General features: G+C 40.8%; 1 protein-coding gene across 1 annotated transcript in view; it reads right to left on the bottom strand.

Annotated features, from left to right (window-relative positions):
- Positions 1-1,198: 1,198 nt before the first annotated feature.
- EFEMP1 (EGF containing fibulin extracellular matrix protein 1) overlaps positions 1,199-19,410 on the bottom strand; it is a 47,292-nt gene continuing 29,080 nt past the window's right edge. The window contains exons 5-11 of the mRNA XM_065631271.1: positions 13,851-13,973; positions 10,215-10,334; positions 7,743-7,862; positions 6,194-6,313; positions 4,636-4,759; positions 4,312-4,507; positions 1,199-2,437 (exon numbers count right to left, since the gene is read on the bottom strand). Coding sequence (XP_065487343.1) covers positions 2,279-2,437; positions 4,312-4,507; positions 4,636-4,759; positions 6,194-6,313; positions 7,743-7,862; positions 10,215-10,334; positions 13,851-13,973 — 962 coding nt within the window. The 3' untranslated portion in view covers positions 1,199-2,278. The remainder of the gene's footprint in view (positions 2,438-4,311; positions 4,508-4,635; positions 4,760-6,193; positions 6,314-7,742; positions 7,863-10,214; positions 10,335-13,850; positions 13,974-19,410) is intronic.

Genomic DNA, 19,410 nt, shown 5'->3' with positions numbered 1-19,410 from the left:
CTGGTGTACATATTGGCAGAATATGAATGTAGAGTGAATCCTCGGGGCAGAGCCTGGTGTCCTGTGGATGCTCAGGGCTGAGTTGTGGATTCCCAGCAGGGACCAGGCTGGTGCTTCGCAATCCCAGGACTGATGGAGGCAAAGCCACTTCAGCCCCATCTGGGCAGCTATCGAGAGAGAACTGCCCATTTTAAACCCAGAAACAACAACAAAATCGATTGTTTCTTGCAATGGACAGTGCTGAATTACAGGATTTGGGAAGTTAAAAGTTAGTGTAAGAGGATTTGTAATGATGATGAATGGGGAGGAATCCCTCTGGGGAGAGGACAGAGCTTCCTACAACCCCAACTCTGTATAATCAGAGGGTTTTCACCATGGAAAACACCAGTTAAATCCCTCTACAAAGCAACTGGGCTTGTACTGGTGAGCTCCTCTCTGCAGAGAGAGATGACGGCTGCATGGGGTCTCACCCCCAGCTCTGGGGCCCCAGGCGCAGAAAACGCAGCCCAAAGCCAGCGCTGTCTTCTGGACTGGGCCACAACCATGTGCTCTGACCCTCTTGGCAGCTGAACTATTTGTTTAAAGCCACAAATGACTGTCTGAAGGAACAATCATTGGGGAATGGGGTCCTGCTCTGCAATTTGCCTGAGCGTGGAGGATGTGTCACCCTAAAGCAGAGTGGTTGTGGCCTATTCTGAGTGATACTCTGGAGCGTGTTTTAGCTGTTCTGCCATGTGGGACCTCTGGATGCCAAGTTCTCCAGCCAGGCTTGTTGCTGCTTTGGGCACATCCCCTGAAAGCAAGCACTGAGGGTGATTGATATACTAAATAAATATGAATCCGTGGGTCTATGCCACAAGAGGATTTTTTTTTTGTCTATAATGTATGCACTAATTCACAAATTCTCTATAGGAAATGAATTTTAAGTAGAAAAGATGCTCCTTCCTGTAGACTGGCAACTAGCAATGTGTGTATTTTGGTTTTTTTTTTTTTAATGTCAGTAAAACAAAAACTCGGTAGTACGTTTGTCCCTCTACAAAGGAATCCTGTTTTCAGTTCTCCATGAGCTAATACTGTAGGGACTGAGATCTGGGTCATTCTGACTCTGCAGAACTTGGTGGGGCTTTGACTCTCACACTAGTGGATAATTCGGCCCTCAACGTGGCCAAGAAACTACCTCGAAAAAGAGTAAGGACACTATGGTAAGAGATCTTTATTAAAAATTTTGTACATCAAAGGATTAATGACTACATTTTAAACAAGAAATAAGATTTTACATATTACAAAAGATGTTATTAGTTCTTGAATTAGAAATAAATTTTATGAACACTGTACATGATACATCCGAGTTGTAAGAGCAGGAATAGGGACTGAGTGCCTCAAAACATGATATAACTTAATATGTAAATGCACTCAATTCTTAGTATAAAACATAATATTTCTGGAGAAAAAACATGTTAACGTCTGTCTGAAAATGCTGTAGCCTTCTAACCAGTAACTGCCAACAGTGTTCTCAGGAGTGAGCACGGACATGTGTGCCCAGCGTGGTGATTTTTCCATTCGGAGTTTCTTTCATTGTTGGAGAATTTTCTTCCTATGGTCTATTTTTCCTGGAGAGAGCAGAATGTTATTCCTTGGGATGGTTAACACAATCTGCATATAAAAACCCAATGCAAAACATTTCTCACAATGTAGCTTTACCTCCAACCCAGATTAGAAAAACCAACTGTGATAGCACATAAATGTCTACAGAAATAGATTTTTTTATTGACTGTTATCTTTTGTTACAAAGGAGTTAAAAAGAAGAAATATATTTTAGCTTATCACATAACCATTACTTTGTGTATCATTCATACTATATAATTTTTTTTCTTTTTGAGATTGTCAGTGTAGCTGCATTAGAATTTAAAATAAAACCAACACAGAATATCACCTTTTAGTTGCATGACCTATTTGGCTAGGAAGGGTGTGTGAGGTTTTACAGGATAGTATGAACATATAGTTCTCATACAAAAGCACGTAGTATGTATCTAATCCAAGAAAGGTAATAAAAAAGATTTAAATCTTTATACAGAAAGTGACAATGCCCATGTTATATTATGGAACACATCTACTAATTTTGAATTACAGGTGTAATGCGTGGATTAAAGATATCAACTTACTAAACAAATCTTAAAAAAAAAAAAGGAGCAAAATCTATAAATAAAATAGTAAGTGCTTTCTTTAAGATAATATTCTTTGGCTGCTTTAAGTGCCAGTGAAGGGTTATTGCAAACCACTAAAATGCGTAAGGTCCCACTATTATTGTTAATCTTAACACGGAGCTTGTACGATAATTCAAGCTGTTGACTGTGAGCATCTCCAGATCCACGATGTGTTCTCTTGGTCCCGATAGCGATTTCACCAGCACAAGCATCGCACTTACAGCGCTTGTTTGCTGAAAAAACAACAAAAGTGTTTAAGTCAGTCAAATTTTAAAACAATTCCCTAGCTGTGTCAAGAGAGTGCTTGTGTGTTACTATGCTGTAAAAACGCCCTGTCTCAGCAGACATACACAATGCAAGTATTATTTTAATGTTTTTACGTGGCCATGACTAATCTCACACCTGGCTTTGCCGTGGGGAAAACTTTACCTGACTGAGGCTCAGAGGAATAAACTGCGCTGCAAAATCTGTTCCTGGTTATGCTGACTCTCCTAAAGGATGTGAAAAGTGGTAATCTGTCCCAAGATGGCCTTTGTTTTTATCCCCATCTATCAGCTTCTAAAATATATGAAGAAAAAATAAACCAAGACAGACCTAATGTCTTTAACAGTGCTGTAGCTTGTTCAGCAGAGGGAAACTAAGTCTGTCTCATGGCTCATATGTCAGAAGAAGTCGTGCTCCCCTTGTAAACACTGGGAATTTTTGCAACTGGGGTGCCTGTTGCCATCCCCATCTCGCACTGCTCCGCTGCTGGTTTGTACAACAGCCTCCTCATCTACAGATAACAATAAAAGGGTCAACTGCACCTCTCCCTTCACCTACTACAAATAATTTCTCACCATGCAGATGAATCCAAGCCATCTGCTGTATCTGAGACCCAGCTCAGAGTTTCACTAAAACAACAGGAATAACTCCTGAGGAAGCCTCTGTTTACTGCTGTCCCTTAGCAGGAATAAACACGCGCTTCCTTATTTAAGGCCTGCAATTTCTTGGTGGTGGCAACAGAAGTTTGGAATTGTTAGTCTAAAAAAGGTCAGTCCGAAGGCCAGACTGGGGTCTGACCCAAACTAGAGCTGGAGTGATCTTGTTCTTTTTTTTAAGCAAATAACTGTTTGTACTTTGGGGGGGTCGGTGTGGGCTTTTGATGTGTAATAAATCCACGGAAAGGCACTGGATTATGGGTTATACCAGAACAAGTGAGATACAGATGAGCAGTTCCGTGTTCCCATCTTGGGGAAACATGGCGTAAACGGGCGATGGCACTTTTTGGTACACGTTTTGGATGTACTATCAAACCCCCTCATCTTCAGACTTGAAGAAAAATAAACCCGAAAACCTTCCAATTAATATTTCTGACTGAAGCTTTTTGTACTGATTCTGTTTTACTGCATGTAAAACCACAGACGAAGCAAAAAGGATTTCCCAGGAATTTGTAAATATAAGTGTCCAAGAAAATAAGATTTCTTAAATCTTAAGCAGATGTTATAGACACTTTCATTCCTATTTATCTACTTGAATGCATGATACCAACAGGAAATACTGCCATCCTAAGTCATTTGAGCTTTCATGGTTTGCTGGAATAGTTGCAGCACTATGGGAAAACGAAGGCTTACGTATGTGTCCACACAAAACCTTTAAGTTGGCCTGAACTGAGGGCTTTAGAAATCAGTGCCTGATCCCCAGCTATTATTGATTTTTTTTTTTTTACTTTTTTCCAAGAATTAGAAATTTGAAGTAATTGTACAAGAATCTTTCTATAATCCTCTCCTAAATATTAATACATTACATAGTGTTGGTACAGAGTGTGAAAAGCATAGAGGCATCTCATTTGAACTTGACATGGGTGTCACAGGATTGCTAAACATTCCTGATTGTTATTAGTGGTGCAGTCATTTAAAATAAACAGATGGATTCTCCGTGTAGAGTTTTCAGGCAGAAAAGTAAAAGGCTCTTCAAAATCTGGAAACCAAAGCACATTTAAGAAGGAAGCAGCAAAGCTGATAAACTTTGGGATGCCGTGATGAGCTCACAGGGACATTTGCTGGGTTTGTGGTGGCACCAGTGCTGCTTATGGCCCGCTCAGGGCCCAGCTCCCACCGATACTCACTCTCAGGTAAAACTCTCCGTTCTCGTTTCCAGACTTGATCCGGAATGTGTTGATGGTATTAGGGTAAATAGTGGTTGCCTGAATCTGGAAGATGTCGGAGGGCACCGTTCTGTCGGAGCGGATGCTCATGTACTTGTGTACCACAGAGTAAGGCAGCTCTCGGCAGATGGCATTGGACACGGGGCAGACGCAGCGGCTGGAAAACAAAAATGGATGAAACTGTCATGGTTGCAAACAAAAATGGTACTTGCTTTCTGTTGTGTTTGATCATTTTGCTGGTTGAGGATGATCCTAAAAAACAAAAACCAAACTAGCATTTCTTACTTCTCAGATGTAAGGACATAGGGCTCTTGACAAGGATTTCTTGGGTAACAACGAAATCCTCCGTGGTAATTCCAGCAAATTTCATCCTCTCTGCATTCATTAGTGGTCTCGCACTCATTTATATCTAGGAGGAAGCAACAGGGACTGTGTCAAAGCAGATGTTTGCTACGGACACAATGTCTTCAAAACAACAACCACAAAAAGCCACCTGTTTGTTGAAACCCAACAGGTTTCCTTGTTCTTCTGTCTGCTTCTTCTGGGGCCTGGCTATAAAGCATTTCTCGGTGCAGAAATGGAATAAACTTGTTTATCAAGTGGTAATTAAGTTTGAAGGCTTTTCTTAGTTGACTGAAGAAACACATTAATTATACTATACATAATACAACTGTAGCCATATGGTAAAGTTCCTAATTAGTAAAGAATGAATCTGTAGAAGAAGATATCTTGTAGACAGAGGAAAGACTTTTGAGGGAGAATTGTGATTTTTCTGCCCTTTGCAGGTTCTCATAGCCTAACTAAAAGGCTTAATTAACAGTGACACTTTAACTAAAATAGCTTCGAAAGAAATAATGAAAATTGGTTTATTTTTGTGTGAAGTAGAGCTTTCTTTTTTATTTTCTCTGGGGAAAATAACCATGGTGGGGACTGTCAGACTTGCGCTGTATTAATGCTCTACGATCCTGTCAGTGCCAGAACCCGACTACTGTCTACCTGTACAGTCTCCCAAAATAGTCACAGAAAGGGTTTATTCAAATATAATCGCTGGGAAGGCACAAACAGATCCTTAGCTGGTCAAACTGCCTACCCTGGAATGTTCAGAATCAGCTGCTATCCTTAAGGGAAGGCAATTTGAATTTTATAAAAATATTAATAAACAATTTATTTCCTTGTCCTTTTCTGCCAATAATTAATATGCCTATTTATTTCTAAAAATAATGACTGTTAAATTGGGTTCTGTATTACAGAAGCAATGGTTCTTGCTCTTAATATGATGTTCTGCAGTATTCTGTAAGAAGATGCAAAGAGACATTTAGCACCACTGAAGAGAAAAACACAAACTGTAAAACTCTGGCATTTGGTGGCACTTGACCAGAATATTTATTTTCTAAACACAAATTAAATAAGCTGCTCAAGTCTTGCATTTTTCTCCTGTTATCAGAAGAAACATATCTTTCATTTCTACTGTGCCTGGATTTAGGAACCTCCATAAATAAGATGCTATAAAGCCTTGCAGTGTCTGGAACAAATGGCCTGATTTTTTTTTTTTTTTCCAGAGATATTTCTCTCTGAAACCTACTCATTGCCCAGACACCCAAGACAAGTTGTTCTTGGTTGCAAAAACTGAAATTTTGTTCTAGGAATCTGAAGGATTTAGAGTTTGAGATGAAGGATTCAAATAAAAAGAACTAATAGGAGATATGCAATTAATCATCAAATCCTTTATCAACATATCTTTTGCTAACATAATGAAACATAATGTAATTAAAGATAAACATTTAGATAGCAAGCACTCTAAATGGTGTTATTAATGCTGGGATATTGAGATGAGGGCACTTACCTTGACACGTTCTGCCTCCTACAACCTGGTATCCTTCAGGGCACACACATGAGAACTTCCCTGGTTCGTTGACACACTGATACTGACATATATAGCTTGAAGTTCTGCATTCATCTGTGTCTGCAGAGAGCAAAAGAGCTTAAAGTTATTGTAGTTTAACATCTACCTCGGCACAGAACTAAATATAATAGTTAAATGTGGGTTCTGACAGGGGAAAAAATGAATTCTGTCTAAAGAGTAAGTTATCAGAAATCTGAAATGTATTGCTTAAGGCCTCAAAGTTGCAAACGGAAGGGCTGGTTCCACTTGTTTTTTTTTATCTTCCAAAAAGAGGATTTTTTTGGATTTGAGAAAGCAGAAGCTAAATTAGGTTTCAGAACAGGCTTGGGAAAATAACTCCCGAAAGAATTTATTCTTGTAGTATTCCAAAATGTGATTACTTTCACAAAACACACAGATGTGAGATTAGTTAGGAAGGCAAAAGTATTGCCTTTGTACTTGTGCCCTGCGCTAATGGAGCTGCTCTTTGGGAAGGAGGGGAAGGAAGGTCTCTGTTTGGTCTTCAAATAAGTGTATGCCATTCTCTTGTTTTTTTATTCTTGTGCAACCACCAGTTCCTTGCCAGAGAAGTGCGGTGTGAAACAGAATTTATCAGTACATGCCATTAGCTGGAAATTAAAGAAAACCTATCAAAGCGAAGGAATATTTTTGGAAAAGAGCAGAACTCCTTCCTGCTCCCTCTGAGGCCTGAGCCCCATTCTTGGTTTTGGTTCAGGGGTGTCCTTGGAGGCTGCAGATTTGCTGCTCCCTGTTCCGTTTGCTTGCGAGTAGGAGCAGCTTAAGGAACTTGGAGAGGGAGCGTCTGTAATAGCTCTGCTGGCTGGGTGAGGAGGGCAGTGGTGAACCAAAAGAGCTCTTTGGCTGCAAGGCTGGTAGGAAGGACATGGCTTTAGGGGTGAGATCATCGGGTGTCCAAAAGGAGATTAGAGGCCCCCCGTGGAGACTCTGGCAGGGGAAATAAAGTGGTGATTGTCTGATCATCAGGAGGCGAGCTGTTTGTGTACACAGCCCTGAGAGCACCTCAAAAGCACAATTGTCACTTCCTTAAAATCAATGTTGAGGTTTTACTTTCAGAGGAGCCCAACAACACACAAAATTGCACTTGTTTTTTGGTTTGCTTTCCTTTCCAATTCGTTTAATGGTCATCAGCGTTAGACCACACACAATTCGAGTGAGTTTGTGAAACAAGTATTCAGAAGCCTTATTCTTCCCAGCTGTGATCCGAACTGCAGTGATGTCTGCCCTGTTTTGCACTTACTGTTCAAGAGAGACACCCATATCTGCATGTACCTGAATGCAGCTGCACCTGCTAAGGTCTGCATTAGCAAACACATTTGCAACATGAAAAATAAATGTCTTAACGGTTTTGGTTACTAATTGCACCCACCGCATGGCTCCACTTGAATGATATCCCTTAGTTCACGTAAAGACTTCTGGTAAAATAATTTTTTAAAAAAACTTGCTCATCCAAGACAAAAAACTTTCTTACCTTCACAGTTGATTCTGTCACTGCTTAACTCAAATCCTGGATTGCACTGACAGATGAAAGAACCCAGGATATTGTAACACTGTTGCGCACATGGGTTATTGGCATCACATTCGTTTATGTCTGAAATCAAAAAATTACTGATCTTTATCTTGTGTAGCTGGTAATTAGACTGATTAAGTGGATTAGTCCTTAGTCTGGCTCTATTGCTTAGCAGAAGCTCAGTTGACTCTATCAATATAGATCTGCAGTCCTTGGAACAACATCAGATCTGTGCTTTACACTCCATGTAGAAAGAGTGTTTTTCCAGGAATGAGAGTTATTCTAATGTGTGATGAATTCTTCCAAAAATGTTTAGTGTGGCTATTAAACTCCACATTCCAGCATCTTTTTTCAGGTATGAAATGCCAAGTCTCTATAAATAATTGATATAAGGAACACATACTGATAAGACCTCTCAGCATGCAGCGGTTAAGATTTATTTGAGCTATTTATTACCATTAAAATTTGTTCTTTAAATTCCATTACAATTATAACATGAGCCTTTGAGGCCAGTGGAGTTTTGCGGTGCTCTAAGGCCTAGACCATATTGGGGGAAGGTATGTTTCCGTGCTAGATTTTTTCCATGATGTGCCCATCCTAAGAACATATGTGAGAACACTGTGGTATGAGAAGAGAAGCAATCTTTAATGGGAAGTTTATTTAATTGCAATCACCTCTGGAATCTGTAACACTTGTTTTTCATGGGCTGTTGACTGACTGCTGCTCACTCTGTAAATTTTAGCGTATTTTTCCTTGTTTTAATCCCCCGTATGTTGTACATTCGTATGTCTTTAACAGATAAAACCATTTGTACTGAGTTGCACTTGGGAAAAAATCTTGAGTTCATAGCTTTTGCAAATGCTTATAAGTGTCAGCAGCACTCAGACATTTACAGATACAGCTAAAAACTGACAAAGATGACTAAGATCAGGCATTCACAAAAAATAAACCCATGAGGAGGCTGTTAATTTTATACATGATGAACCTCATAGTCCTGAAAATGGATGGTAATAGGAGAAAACTGATTACAAAGTTTTTTTTCTTCCTCCTTTTAGCTGATTTCTGGCAAGAGTGCAAAGACTGTACATCATGACAATGCTACCAGAAGGAATAAATAAGCTAGCCAAAGCCATAATTCTCTTTGTTTGCTTTCCGAGAAGTATTGACCCACTTTCAATATATGCAAAAGTTGTAACACAAATGCAACCGGTACAGCTGTCAAGTAACACTTCTGCCAGATGAGTCCTGCAGATGTGAGAGTCTGTCTGGAGGCAGCGACCGTTCAGTTAGACATTGTCTTCTGAAGATTTCCGTCACCTTTCCTGGTGGGAGTGTGTCTGACCAGGCTAGGATGCCAGCAAGTCAGGGGAGGGTGAAGCCCCTGGCAAACTTGGAGCTGTCACACAGATTTGTGAGTATAACTGAAAGAATATACCTTGCATTTGAGCTCTGGAAAGGGTCAAATAAGCAACAACTCATCATGTGGTTATGTTGTGCCCATGTGCAATTTTTTTATCCTATCATTTGGTGGAAAACAGGAAATTCCTCCCCCACTTCAGTGTTGTGCAGCGTGCCAGGGTACGTGAGAAGATATGGCAATGTTTGGAAGTCGGGGGAGAAGCTGGAAAAGCCAGATTGATTTTTTTATATATTTAAAAATATGTATAAAATATAGATTATACATACGTTATATCCATAAAGTACTTTTGACCATCTCCATCATCAACCTTTTATGGCCATTCTCTTTGCACTTCAGCAGGCAGTTACCTTTTTATTATTAGTCTATCCAATTCCTCTAGAACAGAGCCTATGATCTCAAGCTTAACAGCAGCCTATAAGTTTTACTGCAAGGACTCCCTTAGTGTTTTACTTTTGAAGGGAGAATCACTTCTGAAGGGTCACTCTTCCTTAGTGGTCCTCGTTCTCATTTTTAACATTATTTTCTAGATATTAAAATGTGACACTTGTAGATACTTTCTTTCATCACTAAGTTTATCATGTGCTGAGGATAATTACACTGAACTGCAGAGGAATAGTCTTGCTTCTCCTGGTTTCCAGTTCCAGCCTTTGTGTTGCATGAACTGGGAATAATAGCATGAAAGCCAATGACAATGCAAAGCGATCCACCAGAATGGAAAGAATAATTAAATCTAAGACTAAAAAATGAATATAAAGCTGCCAAACTAGATGCTTCTCAGAAACCTGCTACACGAAGGCAATAACAGTTTTTCAATAAGGCTCCAATTTTTCCTCTAACCCTCCTGTACTTCAGATCACTTGCAGGAGAGCTGCTCAATGTAGCACCTGGTACAGCTTCTTAGCTGGTATTTATTCCCTTTAGGTTGGGATGAAGATGCTGAAATTTCAGCTGTGGCAAGTCATGAGTCTCTACACGGGGTGCGCTCGTGTGCGAGTCCCTGCAGAGGTTCTTACCTACACAGGTGTGGTTGTTGGATGCCAGCTGGAACCCCGCGTTGCACTGGCAGTAGTAAGAGCCGGGCGTGTTGACGCAGCGGTGGTGGCAGTACGGAGGCAGCGTGCATTCGTCCACGTCTGAGTTGGCAAAAAACACAAATTAGTTCAGATGGAGTCATGGCAGCTCACTGTTGCTGTTTTGCGTCCAAAGAAACTGTGAAGTTAATTGCACTTGATTAAATGCAGGGGGGAAAAAAGGTGATGTGAGCTAGGTACTGCTTCTATGGATATTAATGGGAATACTATTTTACTTTAACTTCTGTAAAAATCTGTTTCATACTGATTGTCTTCCAGCCTCTGAGATCACTAGACATTCGAAATTTATTTTTTTATTCAGTTCCACAGTACTGCTTAGCTGTGTTTATTTTGCACAGGTAAAACCAAGAATGTTTTGTCGTGCTTTTCAACCAAGATTACTCATGATGCAGACATAATGCCGACTGATCCAGTGAATGGAGCTTGTAGCTCATTTTTCCCAAAAATTAGCATGCGGCACACTTAGCATACACTGTATCTTTTCAGCTCCGTTAGGAAGAGTCCAAATTTTCTGTGTGAGTACAGTGAGGACAGATGATTAATGGGCGTGCAAAGGCAGCAGGTGGCTGTGCTTCTGCAGGGACCCCCCCGAAAGCGGCTGGGGGTCCTGAGGGCTGCTGTCGCTGCCCTGCTCTCCTGCAGCCCTTGCCACGCAGCAGCACTGGCACCTCCTGCCCTGCTCGGCCTGGCTGAAGCTGGTGCTGTTCTGGGCAGGATTAACTCTGCACAGGCTCTCGGTGCAGCCTGGCTCCCGTTTGCAAGTGGAGCAGGCTGTGCCTTTCTAAGTTTCGGCATTCCTCCTGTGCATCAGAGCAAGCTTTGCACCTGCGAACCATACAAAATATGCCTCAGCCCCTTCTTTTACCTCCCTGCGTTTTAAAAGGTCTTCTTGCATTCTGGAGGAGATACTGCCTCTGCCTGAAAAACATTTTTTTTTTAAATTATGCCACAGTACTGGTTGTGCATGTGTGTGCAGCAAGTGTCTTTAGCTGTGGTCTGCTGCAGGAGAAATCCGTGCCGTGTTCTGTATGCGTACACAAAGTGAGATTTCAAAGGCTCAACGTTCACACAAATGAGACCAGTTTTCGCTGGAACAAAGAAAGGCACTTCCCATATCCATGCCAGATCTTGAGTTTCCTACCTCCAGCTGTTTCCACCATAGATGTGTTTAAAAAGAGGCCAAGGCTTTTTTTTTTTTTTAATAATGGGGAAAAGTGTTTGTTTTAATATCAAGTGAAAAAATAATCTTGAAGTTAACCCTTTCTTTGTCAAATTTGCAGTCACTGTTTGGGTCTAAACTTAAAAGTGGAGTGTTTTGGACGGTTCTGAATGAAAAGGCTTATGCTGGAAAATTCCTGGCTATCCGTACGGTAGCGATTGCTGCTGGAACTCTTTTTTTTTTTTTTTTTCAGAGAGAAATTCAGAAGTAGAAACAGAATAAATTAGGAGACACAGTAGATCTTTTCCAGCCTTGACTTTTACAGGACTAAGCTCTTACAAACTGCTGTTTAAAGACCTGATTATACAATATAGACATAGCTTTGTGTAGGCACTGCATTTATGCACAGAAATGCTTCCAGGATCTGACTCTAATTCAGTGGGAGTTTTCCTTGTGGAATTAGGCACATCAGCTCCATGCAAATCTCAGGGCTGAGCATCATCTAAATAATTCGGCCAAATCTTCTGTTTGAAGTGTTGCTGGAAAACCATTCGTTTTATCTGTGGTCTCTTTTGTTAAGAAAAGACTAATTTTGCAATATGTGAACAAGCAAATTTAAAAAAAATCTCAAAAAAAGACAGAAACGATTAGTGAATTTAGATTTAAATCAATCAATTGTTAGAAATGAGTCCTTTTCTCCCTCTACCTTAAAGCCAAAATAGTCTGGAAAAATTTCTTTCAAATTTGCGAAACATTTCCGCCCATATGGAGAACCTCTATCAAGATCTGGCCCCAAGAACATTTTCTGGCTAAGTTGTTACAAAATCCCCAAAGACGGGCTTTATTCTGAAATGCTGACAGTACGAAGCGTAGGGATGTACTTATAATTTAGGTCAGTGTGTAATATGTAACACAGGTGTTATTCTTGGTTTTGACCTAAATAGGAGAGGGGAAACTTCACTTTCCAGACATGTTCACGTAGAGATTTAGGGGCTTAAATGTATTTGCATGTAGATATAAGGTTGTTTCCTTCCGCTGCTTTTCTTTTGAGTGCTGTAAATGTGTCCTGCGAGACTTTCAGGTAGTACCATAGGTCTTGACATTGAGTGCTATTGCACAGCAGTAATATACTTTGCCTTCTCTAAAACCAAATCTAGATTTAAAAAAAAAAAAAAATCAATGACCTGTCAAAACTATTCTTCTACCTACATTCCAAACGACTTATCCTACTCTTGCACAGAGAACTGAGAAACATCAAATACATTTGTGTTTATATTCATTTGTCAGTGCAGGGCCTGATCAACACCTCTTGAGAAAGAGGTAAGAAATTTGGGTTGATTTCCACAGCCTTGACTCAGAACCCCGAAGAGCGAGCCATGCCCAGAAATGTAAGTTAGTCTAGATACGTACCCAAATTGCCCCAGTTTCCCTCCTGCAGCTCTCGGTAGGCGCTGACTACCGATAGCCTTTGCAAGGCTTTTGAAAGAGATGAAAAATGACAAAAATTCTTAAACAGATCCCTAATACCAAATGCTTTTATCCCAGGCTGCATAAAACCCATCATGTGTCTTATTCAAGACCACCCCTTATACCAGCTCACGATGTGTATATTTGATTCTCTTGTTTCGTAGTAGTTTTTATTATCTCGGACAAAGCTAAGGCTTACGGCTGGAGTGCCTATAAAAGCAATTCATCCGTTGAAATCCTGATTGACGAGGTGTTAAATAAAGGCAGGAGGAGGGCTGCAGGAACAGAGAAATGGCACTTCTGCGTAACGCCCACAGTGAGGATGGAGCAGGAAAGATGCAGCGTTTACGCTGCACTTGGATTTAATTTAATGCTGTACTTGTATAGGTCCCAAGGGTGCTGATAGTTTATCTTGGCACGAAGAAGAAAGCGTAGTGGTTCGTACGTTGCAAATCTCGTATACCTGCATTCAGAGTTTCCATCTCCCTCATTTGTGCTCGTAAAACTGAGAACTGAACCCGAGTGTGCAGGGGGGCTCTGCAGGGCCGGGCTGAGGGCTGCGTGAAGGCAGAGCTTTGTCCTGCAGCTCTGGGGTCGGCTCTCGCTGAGGTCAGTGGAAAGACACGCTGTAGTTTGCTGCTACAGTAGATGTATGACTGGATCTGGGACATCGGGCAACACCCCAACACAAACAATAAACACAATGGTAACTATTAGGAAAATCAATCTTGTGAAGTTCAACTCCAAGTGTTGATTATACATAAAACAGTTTCTAGTTCCACGGTTTAGTGATTAATTATTGTGATGAAGTGGTTATTCCTTTGCATTTCAAAGTGATACAGCTATTTTACAGTACACATACCTATAGACTTTATAATCAATACAAAGATTGCAACTGATAATGAACGAAAATAGTCTAGAGTGACACTTACCCACGCATTGGTCCCCCCGTTTCTGATAGCCTGGAGGACACTGGCAGCTGAAGGAGCCTCTTAAATTCACACATACTTGATCAGCTCTGCAATTATGGGCTCCAGTTGCACATTCATCTATATCTTTATTAAAAAAAAAAGCAAATGTAGTATTGGTCATAAAGTTTGCTTAAATATGTAGCCCATTGAAATGCTTTCCCCAAAGTCCATACTCCAAAGATGTCACCTCAATGCTTATTCCATTTGCAGGACATAAAATGTTATCAGATCTCTCATAGCTTTTAATTCTGATATACTGCATTTGGAAATATTTTCAGATATGGTTATGTTAAACAGATACTTTATTTGTTAAATACCATTACTGTTTTGTACTTATCACTAAATATTTCTGTAAACTTCTCAAAACTTTATAATATTTTTATAATATTTTAATAATTTGACTTTGTTTTTCTTCCACGCTGGTTGTTTGTTGCATGCTGAATTACTCTGGAAGATTTCAGCAAACATAGTTCAGCCCTCTCTGAAGAATGAGATGAGTTAGAAACATGTTTTGCTACCACTAAGAAGCCTCTGGTGATCTCTGCATGGTTCCTGTGCCGCATGCTCTGAACAGGGACCTGGAACTTGGTTGGTGGTGGCCTTCCCATCAGGAAGAGATCTGCCTCTTGTCATTTCCATGGAACTTCCCCTAATTCGATCAATCTGTTAAAGTCATGGCAACAGTTTCTGTATGCTTGGATTTGAACAGCACAGCTAAAAATGCAAATACTAGACCAATACTTTTCAGGGTAATTCAGGCAGCTTTTAGTTTGCACTAAATGCAAGTTTATACAAGTATAAACCCAACAATTTGATTTTTGCCTATTCATTATAACTGCTGGAGGTACTTTAATTATAATTAAACTGCATGTGCTGACAAATAGGTTGCTTAAAATGGAATTACAATTTGCTTTCTCATCTGAACATCCAAAATGCTGGAGAGCTTTTTATTGTAACCTGACACAGTACAGTGAAAGGACTTTTTAATTTTGGCATTGTACACAATTTGGAGACTCGAGGCTGAATAAACAAATTCCTTAAAACTTATGATCTCTAGTTTACAAATCTCAGCTGACCTCTCTATTTGTATAGGCACTGGGGACGTTAGAACATCACCAGTGGCAGATTCTGGGTGGTGCTTCGGAAAAAATGATGGATTCTTTCTCATAGCAAATGAAAACAATTTCGACCACAAGATTCAATAAAAAAATAAACCATCAACAGTTTGAATTAATTCTCAATGTTTGCCCTTTCCCCAAATGTCCAAATATTTTACATCTATCTTCTCTTTATCTGACAGGCAAAAAAAGCCCTTTGACGTGAGGCTGCTCTTTGCATTTCTGCACAGTGTCGGCCCCGAGGCTGCCGTGTCGGTGCAGGACGTGCTGACGGCGTTGCTCTGTCCTCACAGCTGAAAAGCACATTCTCAGGTGTAAAGGCTTTCAGGGACTGGAGCTGGCTGGCTCGTACCAACCTGACACATCGTTAACTGCTGGAGCCAGAGCACGGCCCAGCTCACAGCAAGTCTTTGCAGAGACTTTGCCTGGCTTCGCGTGTACTCCTGCTTTCTACAAAAGCTGAAAAGAAGATGGCTCTAGTTCTCATACAGCTCAAGTCCTTTTTCTTGCAGAGTAAACTGGAACAAAGGTTTTATTTGCTCTGTAGGAGCTTCATACATGAGTAACTTTAACATGAGTTACCTTTTAAGATGAATTAGTCAAAATGCCATTTGTATCCGTGGCTTGATTTCTGTTTAGCTTAATTTCTATGGAATAAGCAGCTACTCCAGCTAAAATGAAGCAGACTGGATTGACTTATGCACTCAGGGTCTTTGATTTTTCCCAATGGTAATTTCAGTTTGAAAAAAAAGAACAATTATTCAGAAGCAGTGTTTGATTGCTAGCTGCCTCCTCTCTTGGAAACTCTTGGAGGATTCGATGTTGTGGCCGCACAAGATCTATGTTTAGAAGAACAACTTTTCCTTGAGACTTGTTTCAAGGAGTCCTTTAGAGCTTCCCTAAGCTTACTGCAGTTGGGATCCCAACCTGGGTTGCGTATTAACTCTGACTGTATGTCCTGTCTGGCTGCTACGTGGCATGAAAATGCATCTTGGTATGTGGCGTACTGTGGGTGGACTTCAGGAGAGCTACGTCAGTGGTGTCGCTGCATTGTCATGGTGCTTTTCGCTATTTCAGCTGGTTTTCCTGGATGGCTTTTGTTGAGATGCAAGTCCCTAGGCAAGCTAGGGAAACAGTTTTATGGAATGAAGTGTTGATGGGAATTCTTTGAAAACTCCGATCTTTTTTTTTTTTCTTTAACTGAACTGCCTAAGGTGGGAAGTGAAGGTGGAGAGGAGAGCAGGCTCCGCTGGGGAATGGCAGTAGGTTGCTGTGCTTGCAGCAGTTCTGCTCGTATCCACGCAAAGAAATTGGTAACACTAGAGGAAGACTGATGGCCTGAAGATCATGTTTAAGTGCTTCAAGGAAAACTTTGTGGGAGGAGAACAGCAGGCGGCTAGAAAGGTTTCCGTGCTGCAACATTCAGTTCTGAAATCTCTAGTATTGCAATAATTACAGCTATGTCTACTGTTGTGACTGATACAAGGGTGATGAAGTGAGGGGAAGATTTCAGTGCGGAAAGTGGTGCCAAATATGAATTGTATTGGTGTGATACCAGAAGCAGCCCAGCCCTCATGGAGTGCGGAAAGAAGCACTGGTGGATTTTGCAATGTGATGTTGCTGCACAGATCTCTCTATCTGTGCCTTTGGTGAGTGAGGCCCAGACCGAAGTCTTCAGCTTCTTGGCACTCGATGTGACCTGAATCATCCTCCATTAGAGAAACACTATTTTTTCTAACTGTCCTGAGAGTTACTGGAGCACTAGAGGAGTGGAAGTTGTAGGAAGGAGCAACATCGATGCTGGAGGTCTCCTCGGGATGAGGCACATCAGCTCCACTTTTCTCTGGGGTGGCAGAGAGGTAGTTATCTACTAATACACACACGTACGTGCTTCTCTCATATAAACCAGTATAATCTTACACTGGGGGTGCCAGTGTTGATCTGGGACTCCCACTTAGGTGTTCACGGTTCTTGACTGGGTAGACTGTCTGCAATTGTTTGGGGTCTGACTGCAAAGCTTCCAGCTTGTTTTCTCAGTTATGTCCCTTCTGTATGGAAATCAGTAACTGCCAGGTCTTCATTCCCTTATTCTAAGAACTTCTTTTTCCCCACTTAAATCGAACTTTTGCAATCCATTATATCCCTAGCTTGTTTATTGTAACTCGCACGGTGCCCTCTGGTTCTGTGGCAGTGACGTGGAAGCTGCATCAATTCCTGCTGTTGGTCTGTTATCGGGTGCAGTAATATTAGGATGAGAGGATGGTTATGCAAAGCATGTGATTTTCTTTAAGTCCTGCCATCTCGTTCCATTTGATCTTTCTTGACAAAATCCCTAGACTTAAGTGGGACCGGTAAATTAGGATATTGGAAATCCAAACTTTTGGTTCCTGCTTATTGCAGCCACCCCTTCCCACAGGGATGTGGCATCTGTGGGGCTGGGCTGTGACAAAAACTCCTGCAGGAACATCACCCAGCGCACCAGCTCGAATCCTAAGAGCAAGATACGTTTGTCTGACCTTCCCTCTCTAGCACGAATGTTTAACAATGTGTGTTACGTGCATGTGTATTTATAATAATTAAAAAAATTAAAACAAGACACTCCACTGCACACACTTGTCTCTCTGGGGAGAGGGTGAGAGAACAAACATGTGACAGATGTTTGTCATGTTGCTTAATGCACTACTGGAAAGCGCTCAAGATACCACAGTGATGAGTGCAGTATAAGAAACAGATCTAGAAAGGAAATAATGGGCTTTTACAAGCTCATTCTTGAGCATCTTGCCTCTGCATCCTCTTTTCCAAATGTAGTGTCATCATGAGATAAAGTTTGTTTCCCTCAATGTTTCAGCAACTGATGCCATAACTGAAGCTTCTACCTTGAGCAAGTATCTTGTAAACTATACCCGAACACACTCTCAACTCATTCCTCATCAGCTTTGTTTAAACTTCATTTCTAGATGTTAAACATATATTTGTTCACCCAGGTAGCTAACTTAAATTAGTTTGGTAACCAGTAATGAAAATGATCTTTTAACATTACCCTTTCTTTTTTCTTTGTATTTTCTAATCTCAGCTAACACTTGAAAAGGATGTGCTGTTCACTATAGATAAACAGGAGCTGTAAGTTTGTATTAAGTTGTTGAAAAACCTGAATTGTATTTGATTATTGGTGCATGCAGCCTGTGAAATATAGGTTAATTCTTAAACTCACTGTATGTCTGAGTCTGATCTAAGATGTTGCTCAGATTTTTATTCCCAGACAGTTATTCTCTGGACAGTTACAGTCTATGTAGTTGGAAAATTTCCTTTGAAATAGCCTGGGTGTCTCCAACTATCCTTTTGCAGATCGATCTGAGTTGAAAATGGACCTGAGTTACCTTCAGTGCGTTCAGTGCATACCTTCAGAGCATTGTAACAACTGAACTCAGATGATAGTGTAGTCTTTCAATAGGCGACTCAAAAGCAAACTTACTATGGGATTTATTATTTGTACGTTAAATTATTACAGATTTTTTTTTTAAATGTGAAATATGATTGGATTGAGTAGTTCAATTTCAATATGTTGTTTATAGGTGTTATATCCAGAATACTGCACTGAAAGAATGTGACTGTGTCAAAGTCAAGTACTTGGGGGATCGCAAACCACAGAATTCAGGTTCTCTGAACGGTCTGAATTCAGATCCATTGAACATCGTGACCCAGTCTTGAATTATCTGAACCTCATATTCTGTTTTCTTCTGCAGGCTTGTGCTCAGTCAAGCCTCAGTACTCCCTAAATGGGTTAGGTGGTACGGTCCTCTGTCAAGTTACAGTAATGACTACTATAAAAACCTTCAATTGATGTAAAGAGTCAGGGTCAATAGAGAAGGGGGGAGGAACACTACAATTAAGGACATGGGTCTCTCCATTAAATTACATGTAAGCCACACTGTTCTTGCAGAAATGTTTCTGGAAGTCCTCGACCATGCTATGGTACATGTGGCCATCAGACCCTAGTGACTCATCCTAATATGATTGCGGCCTTTTGCAGTGACCTCCAGGGCTGCTCTGGAGGGGAACTGGGGAGCCTTTCCTATCACTCGCTACCTGCAGGTGAAGATAATGCTGCGATTCGCACAGGCTGCCGCGGGAGCTTTGCAGGGCGCTACAAAAACAATGGGAGAACCGTGGAGGGCAGCAGAACTTGCTCCTGTATTCTTTCAAAATATAAATCAACTTGCATTTCATAGTTCTAATTCCACAAGCCTCACTAATAGCTATACCCAGTGATTCCCTCATTTTCCAAAAATGTACCCGCACTCCCTCTTGAAGTGATTTACACAATTATGTCCTTCCATTGCTGACTTTGGCAGCCTGCTCTATATTTCAACCACTAGTTGTGTACAAAAATTTTGCCTGACCTG

Source organism: Caloenas nicobarica, chromosome 3 (assembly GCF_036013445.1).
Source record: "Caloenas nicobarica isolate bCalNic1 chromosome 3, bCalNic1.hap1, whole genome shotgun sequence".
NCBI lineage: Eukaryota > Metazoa > Chordata > Aves > Columbiformes > Columbidae > Caloenas > Caloenas nicobarica.
Note: the sequence above shows the minus strand (reverse complement) of the source record. Positions and strands in the feature narration are given on the sequence as shown.